This window comes from Lingula anatina, chromosome 7, assembly GCF_051362555.1.
Source record: "Lingula anatina isolate TDL-2025a chromosome 7, LinAna3.0, whole genome shotgun sequence".
Taxonomy (NCBI): Eukaryota; Metazoa; Brachiopoda; class Lingulata; order Lingulida; family Lingulidae; genus Lingula; species Lingula anatina.
This window is the reverse complement of record NC_141773.1, coordinates 14492536-14506156: the sequence shown is the minus strand read 5'-3', so window position 1 is coordinate 14506156 and position 13621 is coordinate 14492536. Positions and strand designations below refer to the sequence as shown.

The window sequence follows — 13621 nt, the reverse complement described above, 5'->3', positions numbered from 1 at the left end:
TATGTAACGGAAGAAAATGCTGCAACATTTAAAGTTCATTAACGTTGTTGCATGGATTTGATGCTGACTATAAACCCTTGCCAAAGCCCCATCTTTAATTAAAATGAATGAGAGTGGGTGAAAAAAAAACATGCCCAAGCAGTCGTAACTCCTGTGTAATAGGGTCTTTATGGATAAAATTTCACGCCACCACCCTTTATGGTTATAGATATGAAAACTATCTTGGGAAATACTTGGCCTACCACTTACCAACCGTGGCAACTGAAATTATGATTAGCGACAAATTGTCACGCCGATAAATCATTCTAACCCTATGCATCGCCTTGGATTTGTCCTTTCACGCATATTACATATTTTAAATAGCACATCATCTTGATAGGAGATTTCCGTCTTTAACTCCAGCATGGTAAAAATCATGTTTTTTCCTTATATAACCTAACAAAATAAAATGGAGCAAGCTACATGTACAGTGTGTGCGAATATCGACGCGCTATGGAACTTCAAATCCTTGAATAATTTATCGATTCTTGCTCTACGTCGAGGATGCCGCATGCACCAGGCTCAGTAGGCAGTGTGCTTTCTATTGCTTCTTCATTGATTTTGCACTCGTTGTACCGTCGTGATATTGTAGCAGTTCTTCTGATGAGTTCTTGGTAATATGTAGAGGAGAGGGGTAAGTTTGTCGTTTCTGACGTTGTCACTTTGTAGTATTGACGTTAAGTGCACGTACCTGTAATTTAAATGATATGATACAGAGCCTGAGTAGATTGAAAGCTGGATTGTTCATGTTCTCTTAGAAATAGAAAGGGGTGCCTGTGAGGTGTGAATTTTGACAGTGCAACTCAGTTTTTTTCCCTTAATTGTAACAGCGTTTCAATTTGTCCAGTATGGCAAGAAAACCACCAGGTCGACAATTATCACAAAGTGTACAGTAGGAAAGTTCGACGCACATTGTACAATGCAAGCATCTGCTAGATTAAGTACAGACCATACCGTCTTTATTGAAGTTATTTCTTGAAAAGTGTCACAAAATTAACTTTCACTGGATGTAGGAGGGCGTATTTAGTAGAAATTAGAGTCGTCGGTATTGAACTATAGTCTACTTTGACAGGAGAACAAGTATACATCTTTGTACCCACCACTGAAAAGTAATCCCATGCCAAGAATAACCGCCTTGGACTTTTCGTAAAAACGAACAATTCTATGATGGTAATAACCATTTGTACATGTATCTATAACTAATGCTGGACCCCCCTCCAAAAAATAAATAGATAAATAAATAAAATAATAATAATAGATAAATAATATAAATGCACACTGTTCGCCATACCGGTGAAGTTGTAAGGGTTTGTATTAGGAAATGCACTGTGAAAATAGATTTAACCATTTACAAGTACGTAAGACAAACAAACGTTATTCTCCGTAAAAAACTACACCCCTGTGTCTATTCCACAACATTGTACATGTACAATTGGTGCGTCGCTTGCATGTGCAAGGTATGGCGTTTGTCATTGAAATCCGAACGGAAGGCTTCGAGATTAATATACAATGTAACATCTCTCTGGACAATAAGTTGGCTATAAAAACTCTGCACCAGGATGTGCTACTACTATTATCGTTCAGAAATCAAATGATTCAGCTGTGGTGGACTCCCTTGTCTTACTGCCTACACGTATTGCACTTATTATAGATATTTCAGTAGCAAGAAAATGTTGCACTAATGATGGAAACGAAATTTCAGAGCAGTGCATTTGTAGAAAAATGAACTAATTGCAATTACTTTAAATCACATTCTTCTTTCTAAGAATGAGGACAAAGCTCCTTGTGCAAAATTAGCAATAACTCATTGTCATTTTGGCACAAAAAGGGAAATTCACAGGAAACCTAATTTGCTACACAATAGAAATGCTTTGAGAAGGGCCTGTATGTAACCACCCCTTTTATTTTTCTCTCCGGTGTTGATCAATTGTATCATTAAAACCAGCATCCCAAACAGATGTTATTTCGGACATAACAGGCAAAACAATAACATAAAAATAATGGCAAAAACCGTACGCGCGATCAATAAATGCCGAGATCGATGAAGTGGCTTAATGTTAGTTATAACCTTATTACTAAAACTTGCAATCAATACGTACACACGCCGTGCTGGCAAAAATCCGGTCAGTAAATTGGCCGACTTCCAGCTGCCCTTCAAAGAAAATATATGAGACAGTTTATTGTAACCAAATAAACCACTGCTGGGATGATTATGTGCAGAATATATTATATACATTAACTAAGCTATGGCTAATACTGAGGTAAACTTGTATAACAAAGCAAACCAATGGGGGCACCGCTTCAGCTTTTCAGCTTTACTTCAGTAAATTTACACTTTATTGTTTTACGGCAACGGGGTACGTATCTTATGAAATATATCCTCGTCGGTTCACTGACGAAAGTTGCCTTTAGTACATAATGGAAGATATAAATAGCTGCCTCTGTGGATAAACTCCACACTTCTTATGCGCTCTGAACTTCAGAGATATGTACAGTGCCATTGTGTATATATCATATGGAACTGTCTCGAAGGCAGGGAAATGTTATTCTAAAACACCCCAATATATCTTCGCAGTACATATACACAGTGTATTGATACAATGCATTAATAGTGGCGAAATAATTTGATGTTGTAAATTCACCCGATTGTATGAGCATCATCTACCGGTACACTGTAACCGGCAGCTGTGTTTAAAACAAGTTTCAAGCAAAATATCGCAGTAGTATGCGATGTCAAGTGGATTTCTAATTGGATAGCTACGGTGAGTATCGACAAAAACTATTTTAAGAGTAGGCCTACTTCATTCCCATCGAGTTTTGTGTTGCAAATTCGTCTGCACAAAACCCACAGTCTTGAAGACTCTAGACGATTTCTAGGCTTTCACTGAGCGAATTTCCTGTAGCGTGATTACAGATTTCCTCTAACAAAATCAGCTACATTCTCAGTGTAAAATCATATGTTCGGAGAAGCAATTGCAATGGCCAAGGGCTTGTGTCTTGGTTTGACAGTATATTCACTAGAAAGGCGCGGCGAGAGACATATTGGTCGATAGGTCTTTCAATTGATTTCCTATGTCTTTTATAAAATTCCGTTTAAATGGGATTTCTCAGAATCAATAGTAGGGATTTAGAAGCTGAGAAGTCAAACTGCTGCCACTGATAATGGATCTCTACGTTTGTATGTTGACTCTTCAACAAACAATAGGCATTGCTCTATAGCCAGCAGCGTTACACAATACGTGGTATGCTTGGAGAATGGTTGGCACAGAAAAAAATTGTGAAAAGGATTGATTTCTTTTAAGGAGTATGATTGGGGTAATGGTTTTGCTGTATAAGTATATGAAGTGGTTATTTGACTTTTGCCAAAGTGTCAAATTAAATAAGAGGTTCGGCAATAGCGACCAAGACGAAGATGGTGCCGATTTTTAAATCCTCTCTCGCATTTAAGTTGAAACGGATGGTAATCTGTTGAGTTTGCCCACATTATATGAAATAACTAGATTACAAAATTGTGTTTACTGATCATGAGTGAGTCCAGCCTCTGTGATCGATCCCGTCCACACTTTTATATATGAAGGGTTATTGCAGTTGCAGCCATTTTTTGTGATAAAGTAAATTGATTCTGTAATGAGTTTCTGCAGGCGTACAAGAACACCCCATTATCAGAAAAAAACTGTATTTCTGCTTATTTATTCTGAAGAGAAAAACTAATAACCACACTGCTAATTTGTTGTAGCAATTTTGCAGTCTGAATTACATACGTATGTCTTTGACAATAGCTAAAATTATCAAGCTAAGAAGGATGCGGTTGTCATATAAGACTAGTGTGATGTATGCCGGTCTTTTCATCGTTGCTGCATCTTGTTTCATTACAATTCCGTACATATTTATATATGATTTCTTTGCAATCATATAGGTCTAAATCAATATGAAACGCATATTAAGGACTGATAAGTTTAAATGCAGCACGACCAGTATATTTTTGCTTCCCTTTTTTAAGACAAACGTTTCACAAAGAGTAAGTGTGGGATCCCTTTTGTACGACATTAAATTTTACTAGTACTCAGTTGGTTTCAATGAGCTGTATGGAATGCATTTATAAAAGTATAAATACTACATTTTCAGCTGGTATCCACATCTAAAAAGACCTTCCACCTTATCAACAGTTTCGTCCTCCCGGCACCAACAACGACACCAATAACAGTAACATAATCAGCAATAATAAAAAGCCATCACCATGCCGGGCAACGACGCACAGTACTTTGACCCAGAGCCCCGAAGCAAGAAGAGCAAGCCAAGGGATTGCATAGACCAGATGTGTACCCATGTTAACCAAGAGCTGCTCATCTCCAAGCTCTTCTATTTCTTCTTCTTCGCTGCTTTCGGCTCCCTATTCCCTCTATTGGCCGTATACTTCAAACAACTTGGCATGAACGCCACCCAAAGCGGCATGCTTATCGGGTTCCGGCCGTTCATAGAGTTCCTGAGTGCGCCCTTTTGGGGGAATCTGGCCGACAAATGGCGGAAAGGAAAGCAGATAATGCTGTTTGCACTGTTCAGCTGGGTAGCTTTTACCTTGGCATTGGCTTTCATCCAACCAACCGTGGACTCGTGCCTGGCGAGAAACCATACGGGAGTTATACGCGAGGATCCCTTGGATAGATCGCGAAGGGACACGGGTACTTCTCCTATTCATATTGCAAAACCTTCTTTCCATCTAAAAAGCATAAATGTGGGAATAAGTGACTCCATACCGTTACGCCATAGAGCGAACAAAAGAGCTGTAGAAGGCAAGGCACCTGTTCACGTAAGACACAAAAGAGATGACGATAATGACGAACTTTATCTAGTGAAAAAAGCCGAGAAAATCAACTTAAGCCCGCCCGAGGAACTAGGAAAATCGCCCGTGGATATGGGGAACGGGCGTGTCAGTCCCGCTCACAGCAGCATCGTCTACAGAGAACAAGATGTCAGGGAGGTCTTCTTCCTCTTGCTGCTTGTCGTTGTCATCGGGGAATTCTTCAGCGCTCCGGCAATCACTCTCGGCGACTCGTGCACGTTAGCATACCTCGGCGACGACGTCGATAACTACGGACGGCAAAGGATGTTCGGGTCCTTGGGCTGGGGACTGGCTATGTTCTTCGTCGGGATAGCCCTGGATCATTCCACCACGTTTCCCGAACACCCGTGCGCCCAGCAGGACAAGAGCGAGAAGAACTACACCATCTGCTTTGCTGTGTTCTCTGTCCTGATGAGTTGTGCATTCATATCAGCCACACAGTTCAGATTTATGTATAATGGTCAGGAGGAAAACATCCCCCTGGCTAAGATACCGGGAAAGATGAAGAAGAAGGCCAAGGACATGATAGATGGTAGGTCAAGGTCGACATCCTCTTGATCTTCAAACGGAATGTGATTTTTACAATAAGAAAAAAAAAATTATATATTACGCATACATAGGTTATGATTTTCCACTTTCTAGCAATTAATCAAAAAATAAATAAATAAATAAATAAATAATGGTCAGCCTACATGGTTTTATGTATGATTAATATTCAACCATTTTCACATGCAAGTTCATTTTTTATTAGATTGATTACAAGTAAATGTTTCCGATTATGGGGTAGGTTTTAAGCGCAATGTTATAAATAAATCAAATAAAACCCAATCATACAAACTATCTCCTAAAATGGGTAACCAATCAATCTAAAATCTAAAATCTAAAAAAAAATGTCTACCTATTCATTTCAGGTGTGCAGAAAATCAAGCACAAAAGATTGGTGGAAGACGAAGACAGCGATGACGCTTTCGAGCAAGATACCCAACAAGGTTACCAGCAGTCAAGTACCCAGAGCAATAACCAACGCACGCCCGAGGGGGACAAACCCCTGGAGATCAAGCTGGAGAAAGACCGGGATATGGTCTACGACGCGATGCAAACCCAAGAGCATGTAGGACTCTACGAGCAACCGAAATGGCTCCACGTGTTCCGATTGTTCTGTAATCTCCGCTACGGGTCCTTCCTGTTCCTGGCGTGGTTCATGGGGTTCGGGATTGGCCTCATTTTCACCTTCTTGTTCTGGCACCTGCAGGATCTTGGGGGTTCGCCAACTTTGTTTGGTATGGCATCAGTTATCAACCATATATCGGAAATATTTGCCTACTTCTTCAGCAGTCGGCTGATTGGTCAAATAGGTGAGTGCCCTTCGTACTTTGATTCGCCATTTTATCAAACTGAGGATCCAGGATGGGTGGCTTTGTGCTCAACGCCCTCCCCTTCGAACTTACCCCTACTTTCCCATCTTTCTCTCCTCCATCAATTAAGGCAAAGAAATTTAAAAAAATAATTTGACAAGAGAATCGAGATAAAACAAAGTGATTATCAAAAGGTTGTCCTTGTCTGCTCTGTTATATCTAAATTTTTTTATCCCCCACACCCTCAAACCTTTAGAAATACCATGAATCCTCCAGTGACCATTTGTGTATTTTCAGCTTAGGAGAATGGGCAATTTGAATACCTTTCCCAACATACTTTTCAACTTTATCATGAAATAATAACGCTCACAAGAGTGCACACAAATTAGACAGCACCTTCCAAGGGAGTATCTTGCTAGTGTCATCTGCTCCCTCTGAATCAACCCTGCAAGTGTTGCATTAAAGATATTGTGAAAAGGGACGTTAACAAAAATTGATTTTATACGATCGTAAATTCCACTGAGATTCATTTGGTGCAATTAGTAATAAGGGCACAAGTGAAAAATTCTTGTATAATTTAAAATGCACACCCTCTATTGTTAATAAAAAGATAAAGATGTTAGGGCTGCTTCATACTGGGAAAATACGTGTATTTTGTTTCATACCTGAATAAGCATGCAGCGTATTATGATAGAAACCTGTATTTGTCCTCGGAAGCAATATATAAAAACAAACGTTGGCTTGTTGATTTTGTTCCTCAATTGTATGCCCTTTAAGCTTGGTCAGGCGACAAGGAAAATATTACCACCGCTTGACTTGTACCAATAACCTACTAGATACTGACTCTGAGGAAAGTGCTTTGATGAGATAGCGTATTGACGTCATTCTCTACACACCTGCGCGGCAACCAGTTACCTGACATAAGTTATATGATATAAGTAAATAGAACCAGGTTATTGGAATGATCAAATTATCCGATTTGGTTGTGCGAGGAACATAGTGGATTTTTCCTGTCCAATATTCTGTAGGGGGATAATTGCGTTACATCCTATTGATCTAAATGGTGAAAGATGAGATATTTATGGGTAAAACGATAAATGTCCTCCCACTCGGAGAGCAGATCGAGTGTCAGTTCCTAGCTGCAGCTATAACTAGATTGCTATGCCATACTTCCAAGAACCTTAAAAACGGCTGTTTAAAGTTTTTCCACTTAAAAATAACCTTTGGGTTTCAGAATGAGATATATCAAGTTTCTTATTCAATGTGAATAAAGATGCCTCTTTAATTGCGGCCACACATGCCTGAGGCAGAGAGAGAGAGAGAGAGAGAGAGAGAGAGAGAGAGAGAAGGGGACTTGTATTGTGCCATACAAACGAGTCGATACCCATACCACGATTACGAAACATTTCAGACATGCAAATTGAGTTTGGTAACATAATTCAATTCAAGGCACAGAGCAATCCTTTTGTCTGCAAAGACCCGTCCCGTTAGTTTGTTCAGACTGATGCTAATGTAACATGGTTACCCCGCAATATTAATATTTATATCAGTAGGGAATATCTAATCCAGTTTGGAAACGTTGCTCCTGTCAGGAATATTACACCGGTTTGGGCTTTCTTATCCGGTTGAGGGCATGTTATGCGGGGGTTTGTGTTATCCCCTGCGAAAATCTGTCTGTTTCAATCTGTCGTCGAACATACTGGGTAATGTTTTTCTCTTTTAATGAAAATGTTCTTAATCTGTTCTAGGAAATTGTGAAGGACTTCCCAAGAACAGTTCTCGAACTTCTACATTCATAACAGAGCAACATTAAAACTGTAAAAGAAACACACCAAATGTTCTAGAATAGATTGAGAACCGTAAGGGAACGTTAAATGAGACAAGTTTTCGCAGGGGATGCTAGGTGAAGTACCAGTATATGCTGATTAGTGGCACATTTTACGCCATACCGATATTTTGGTGGAGTCTTTCTCTCCATCATTTTTACTGAATATCTCGGGCTTCGGTAGATTCCTCTCTCAATAAGGGGACATTTAAGGCGCTCATATTAAAAGAGCAAGATTACTAGTACACACACTGGACAATAGAAGTGTCACACCAACTGAACCAATACTTTGGGGGAGATAAATGACTGTGGTATGATATGCTCCTGGTATCATTTTATTAACATCAAATTTCATAAAAGAAACGGTTCTGACTGAACAATTCAACTGTATCGATATTCTGACATTCCTTATATTCCGCCTCTTCAGGTTAATAACTTAAATTACTCTGATTCAGGGGGTGACACTTCTATTGTCCAGTGTGTGCACTCTATGACAGATACAGTGGGTCTGACAATCCCTTTGCCATAATCCATGTGCACAAAACAAACTGAGTAGCAATTTTAATAAATAGTCAAAGACACTTCAATATTTCGTTAAGGAGGGTGGATGAACACAAGGATGAAGCAACTTTGGCGTCGCATTGGTCAGCGAGAATGCAGAGTAGGCAAGGACAAAAGTCTATAATATGTAGGATACAAGGAAATTTTGGGTAGGCTTGGTTTGGCACGTTATTTTTTTACTATTAGGGGGGAGGAAGGTGAAAGAGGGGGTACCTCTGAAGATAAGGAAGTGTCGTTTTTATTTATTTTTTTTTTCAAATGGTTCTTGTGTGACGCAATGCCCTTCAGTGGATATAAATTGTTGGTATTATTAGAAATCATGAGGTACAGACTCAGTATACAATACGAATGCATTATTGTTTCGTAGGTGCAATTAATTTATTACCCCAGTGGTCTGTTTTCCACGGGAGAGTCTTCATTACAAGAATGCATTTATCATGTATTGTCTAGCATCTCTCATAAAAAACACCAAGAACAACCCGCAATGGGTATTTGTATAGCCCCTAAATCCAAATAGAAATACAAATATATGTGGCAGAGCACTTTGGCTGACATAGGCGGGTAATTAACGACTGCAAAGAAGCCAAAATATGACGAGCGCTAAGGCATAGTAAAACAGTGTTAAAATAAAAAATGGCGGATCACTAATTAAGGGATTTTATGGGTTCAGTACTATACAGGGTAATGCATATTCTTTTATTGATTGACCGTCCCTACTTGTGTAAATCAATGCGTTTTTGTTACGAGCTGGGACGAGAGAGAGAGGGGCCGGCTGGTAGGTTTGGTGGTAGTATAGCAACATATAATTGACCTTCCGGCTTATTACCCTAATTTGACGGATGAACAGGGATTTATGATACCTAAATGTTTTAAGATCCAGAATCAGAGTATGTTTATTCAACTGTGACCCAGATCGTAGTTTGTGCTGGACGTATCATTTCTTATAGGACGGTATGGGATTGCTTTATCATGTGAAAAACGACCCCTATGACAAGTTTTAATTTAGCGAAATATTTTGTTGAAACCTAGAATAAAAACCACCAATCCTTACAATAATCATAATAATAGTACAGAGAGAAGTGACAATATTGATAATGCCTTGCTTAATGTCGTTTAAACGAACACGTGCCTTGATGTCAACATGGCGAAACTACAATGTTTCCAATAAATAATCAACCTGTACAACACATGACTGTGACACGTGGCTATTGTTGTACATTTCAGGTCACGTGAAGCTGCTGTACATTGGTCTCGTTGGCAACGTGGCCCGCTTTCTGTATATATCTTGGCTGAAGAGCCCGTGGTGGGTGCTACCCTTCGAGTTTGCACAAGGTATGTGTATTTTTATTTTCAGCTGAGGGGTAGGCCTGCAGTCCTTTTGGGCTCATTCCCAAGTTACCTATCGGCCTACTAGTACGTAGAGAGATCCAAGTCCGCGAGGATTCTCGCTGAATGCAATCAGTTTAACCTATTAACACACCTCCTCTTGTTTCCAGCGTACTCGTATAATCAGCAGCTTTTCTGTATTCTACTCAACGCCAGGAGGCGGCGTGTCATTCAGTTATCTGATTGCATTCAGCGATAATCCCCGCAGAGTAAACTAGATCAACGTAATCCTAAAGTTTATTTGGGAATGAGCCCTGAGGCTAAGAGGTATCAGGGATTTTTTAGTCAAGTCCACCCATGTTAATAGGATGATCAACGTGAAATTCAGGACTATTTCTTTGTACTCCAGGTGTTACCCATGCCTTAGTATGGGCCGCCAGCGTCTCCTATATAACCAACGCCACACCAGCACACCTGAAGCATTCGGCACAGGGGATCTTGCAGGGCCTACACCACGGCCTGGGGAGGGGCTGTGGCGCCGTGTTCGGGGGCATCATGGTACACTACCTGGGTAAATATCTAGTGGAACAGGTTATAGCTGGGCCGGTGTGACAGGAATGGTAGTCCTAGAAATGGACGTCTGGGGCCCGTATTGATCAGTAAAGGTTAGGGTTAGTATTGGATTAAGTACTGAAGTAGGCCTATATGGGACGAATGTCACATGCACAAAGTAATGTGGAACGAACTACTGTTCCTAGCGAACTAATATTCCAGTCACACCGGGGGTTGTCTCACAATAGAACTACCTTGGAATATCAATCGGCTAATCAATCTTGGTTAACGTTAAAACTGCTATTAATTTTAGCCGATTTATTTGCATACCGAAAAGATTCTAAGGTTAATTAGTAACTTAGTCTGACTTTTTTTGCATCAGTATGATGAGCTTTACGTTCTTGTAATTTAGATTGTTTCACTGTCGAAATCAATCACACAGTAACCACACTACGGCGACTTAATCCGCCCATATACCATTCCAACGGCTCTCATTCAATACAAGAGGTTTCTGTTAAATAGTTACCGCAACGGCAACCGTCACCGTTTACCGTCTACCAGGGCTGCAGATAATCTATGTACACTTTTTATCCAACGCGACAGTAGAAAATTGTGTCATTTTAATGTCATTTTATTTAAATGAGCCAGAGATATATCTGTGAATATCTGGGGAAAATCAACGTGCGACCCTATTAGATGGTAGTTAGTGCTAACGATTTTGACCGTGCTTGAAATATGGTTCTCTGTAAACTAAAGAAGTTATTCGATTATCAGAAACCATTTCTAATTTTTTTAAAACTAGGTTCCGAATGGACATTCCGTATTTATGGATTCCTTTGCATCGCTGTTCTTGTGTTCTTCGTGGCTGCCAATTACTTCTCCAGTGACGTGCAGACGCCGGCAGACTTCCTGAATCAGGACAAGCACGAGCCGAAGGAGTACGTGGAAGAGACGTCTACACTCGCCCCCTGCGGGGTACCCATGAACCCCATGAGTCGTAACCTGTCCAATTCAAAGCTGGCTGCCATGGAGTCGGAACACCAAGGTAAAATGCCACCTCACTGCATATATCACGCTTCGTATACACACGCGCGAGCGCACGCACGCATACACGTAAGCACACATGCACACACGCGCGCGCGTGAAACACTTCGATAATTTCACATAACATTTGTAAATTATATTCTCTCTTTTTAACAAACGTTTTTATACCTTTGATGCAATTGTCCCAGGTACTCCTTAATACAGTGTACAGTTATGCTATTTTATTTTGCTCAACCTTACACCGAGATGCTTTAGAAGGTCGGCAATGTCTTAATTCGGCCATCAGCAAAATTCCAAATTGTTTCAATGCTTTTTTGCTGCGTGTATTTTAATATTAAAATGTCTCACTTCAAAAACACAAAGCTGTTCATGCTGATTGCGCCAGTCTGCACCACCACTGTGATATATCTCAACTAACACATTCCAGGTTACGGTGCTACTGGAGACGGGAACGGCTATTTGCAGCCGCATTCTAGAAAAGCGGATCCCTGGAATGAAAAGGTGGGCTTCTTTCTTCTCCGCATAAAGCATCATGTAAAAAATTATTGTCATTTAGTCGCGCGGCAGTTTTCTTTATTTTCAGATGATAGAAATGCAGTTGAAGGCGTAATTTGTGCTTTTTTCAAACATTCACCCCACGGATGAAAAAGGCATTGCTCTCCTTTTAGTGTTTTAATTTTTCTATAAGATGCCAGTTATTAAGTAATACTGATCTTTAATAATTTTTAAAAGATTGCAAATGTGGACTTAAAAGGAATTAATTAAAATTTCGATACTGTACAATAAAATACAAGGGCTGAGAAAAAGTCCCCCTCACTGATTAAGCATTCAATCTTGTAACCATAATTAACGTTTTATATTTTAGCAAAATGGCTACCAGAGTGGTACACAAGGTCTGTTCATGTCGGCAACGCCGCCTGTGCAGACGGAGACGCATTACCAGCAACCGGAAGGTAACGAAAACGAGACCCAGTACCAGTACAATGACAACTGGTGACGTCATTAGGGCACAATCAAGAACTTATGATGATACAGGGGGAGGAATTTTAATGCTCTTCACTTCCTCCCTGGTCAAACCTAGAATTGTTAAAAAAAGAACAATATAAAGCGGAATTGGATGTGCAAGTTATAGAATGACATATCATCCCGAACGGAATTGCGGGGAAAAAATAGAAATCAAGGATGCGATGAGCATCAAAGACAAGCAGTTTTATATGAATTAATCATGGTGGAAACCGCGAGGAAAACCGCCTGTTAACATGTTCATGACTAACTTGTCCCAAAAAAAGTATATATATAGATATTACAAACAGATAAGCCCGCATTTCTTTACAACGTTTTGTTTATATATAGCGGATTGAATGGAAAGTGTCAAAGAAGAAAAGCTTTTATGGCAAAGCGTTTCATGGCAGTGAGCGTATAACATAGCCATTGTTTAAATTGATTGTTTTCTCGAACGTTTCTGTCTCCCTGCATCAGAGAATCTTTGTGAAAATTTAGATAGTATGTAATTATGGAAATTCGTCATGCCAGAGCAAGACGGATAATATGGCATATTTACTGTGATAGAATTAGAGCAACATGGGGGTTTTAAGTAATAAAAACACTTTAATCTAAAAATATTCACCTGAGCTAGTGAAATTTAGTTAACAGAAATATCTGGTCGGTGGATTCATTGTATACGGCGTTAAAATACTTATATGTGGCAAAAACTACGCCAAAGTACTGAGATTTCATTCAGGTTTTTTTTTTTAATTTATTCTTTATGTAATTGGTAATTTAGGTTTTAATGTTTAGAAATGGGTATTTTATCGAAATTAGATTTAGAGGTATGTAGTGTTTACCGCATTGGTTGATTGATGGATACTGACGAAAAATGTGGAAACTAAAGATAGTTTGTCTCAATAAAAAGTGATACACGCGCCTATGCTTTCCATACGTTATTTAAATCAGCCCATTTTATAGTCTGGCAAATGTGTTTGTGTCAGGAGTGTAAGTCTGTTTTGACCCCTCTCTCTCTCTCTCTCTCTCTCTCTCACACACACACACACACACACACACACACACACAAACGCAGTA

General features: G+C 39.7%; 1 protein-coding gene across 1 annotated transcript; it reads left to right on the top strand.

The window, feature by feature from the left end:
- Nucleotides 1–545: 545 nt before the first annotated feature.
- LOC106158037 (major facilitator superfamily domain-containing protein 6-like) lies at nucleotides 546–13465 on the top strand. The gene is made up of 8 exons (XM_087017424.1): nucleotides 546–673; nucleotides 4165–5411; nucleotides 5791–6234; nucleotides 9845–9952; nucleotides 10356–10517; nucleotides 11301–11543; nucleotides 11970–12043; nucleotides 12408–13465. The coding sequence occupies exons 2-8, from the start codon at nucleotides 4277–4279 to the stop codon at nucleotides 12537–12539; spliced, it is 2298 nt and encodes a 765-aa protein (XP_086873550.1). The 5' UTR covers nucleotides 546–673; nucleotides 4165–4276; the 3' UTR covers nucleotides 12540–13465.
- Nucleotides 13466–13621: the final 156 nt, after the last annotated feature.

What these genes read in the sequence shown, in the direction of transcription:
- LOC106158037 (XM_087017424.1), top strand. Translation starts at nt 4,277, where the DNA reads ATGCCGGGCAACGACGCACAGTACTTTGACCCAGAGCCCCGAAGCAAG. An exon ending in TCGGCTGATTGGTCAAATAG is followed by an intron (nt 6,235 to 9,844) that starts GTGAGTGCCCTT and finishes TGTACATTTCAG; the next exon opens with GTCACGTGAAGCTGCTGTAC. An exon ending in CATCATGGTACACTACCTGG is followed by an intron (nt 10,518 to 11,300) that starts GTAAATATCTAG and finishes TTTTAAAACTAG; the next exon opens with GTTCCGAATGGACATTCCGT.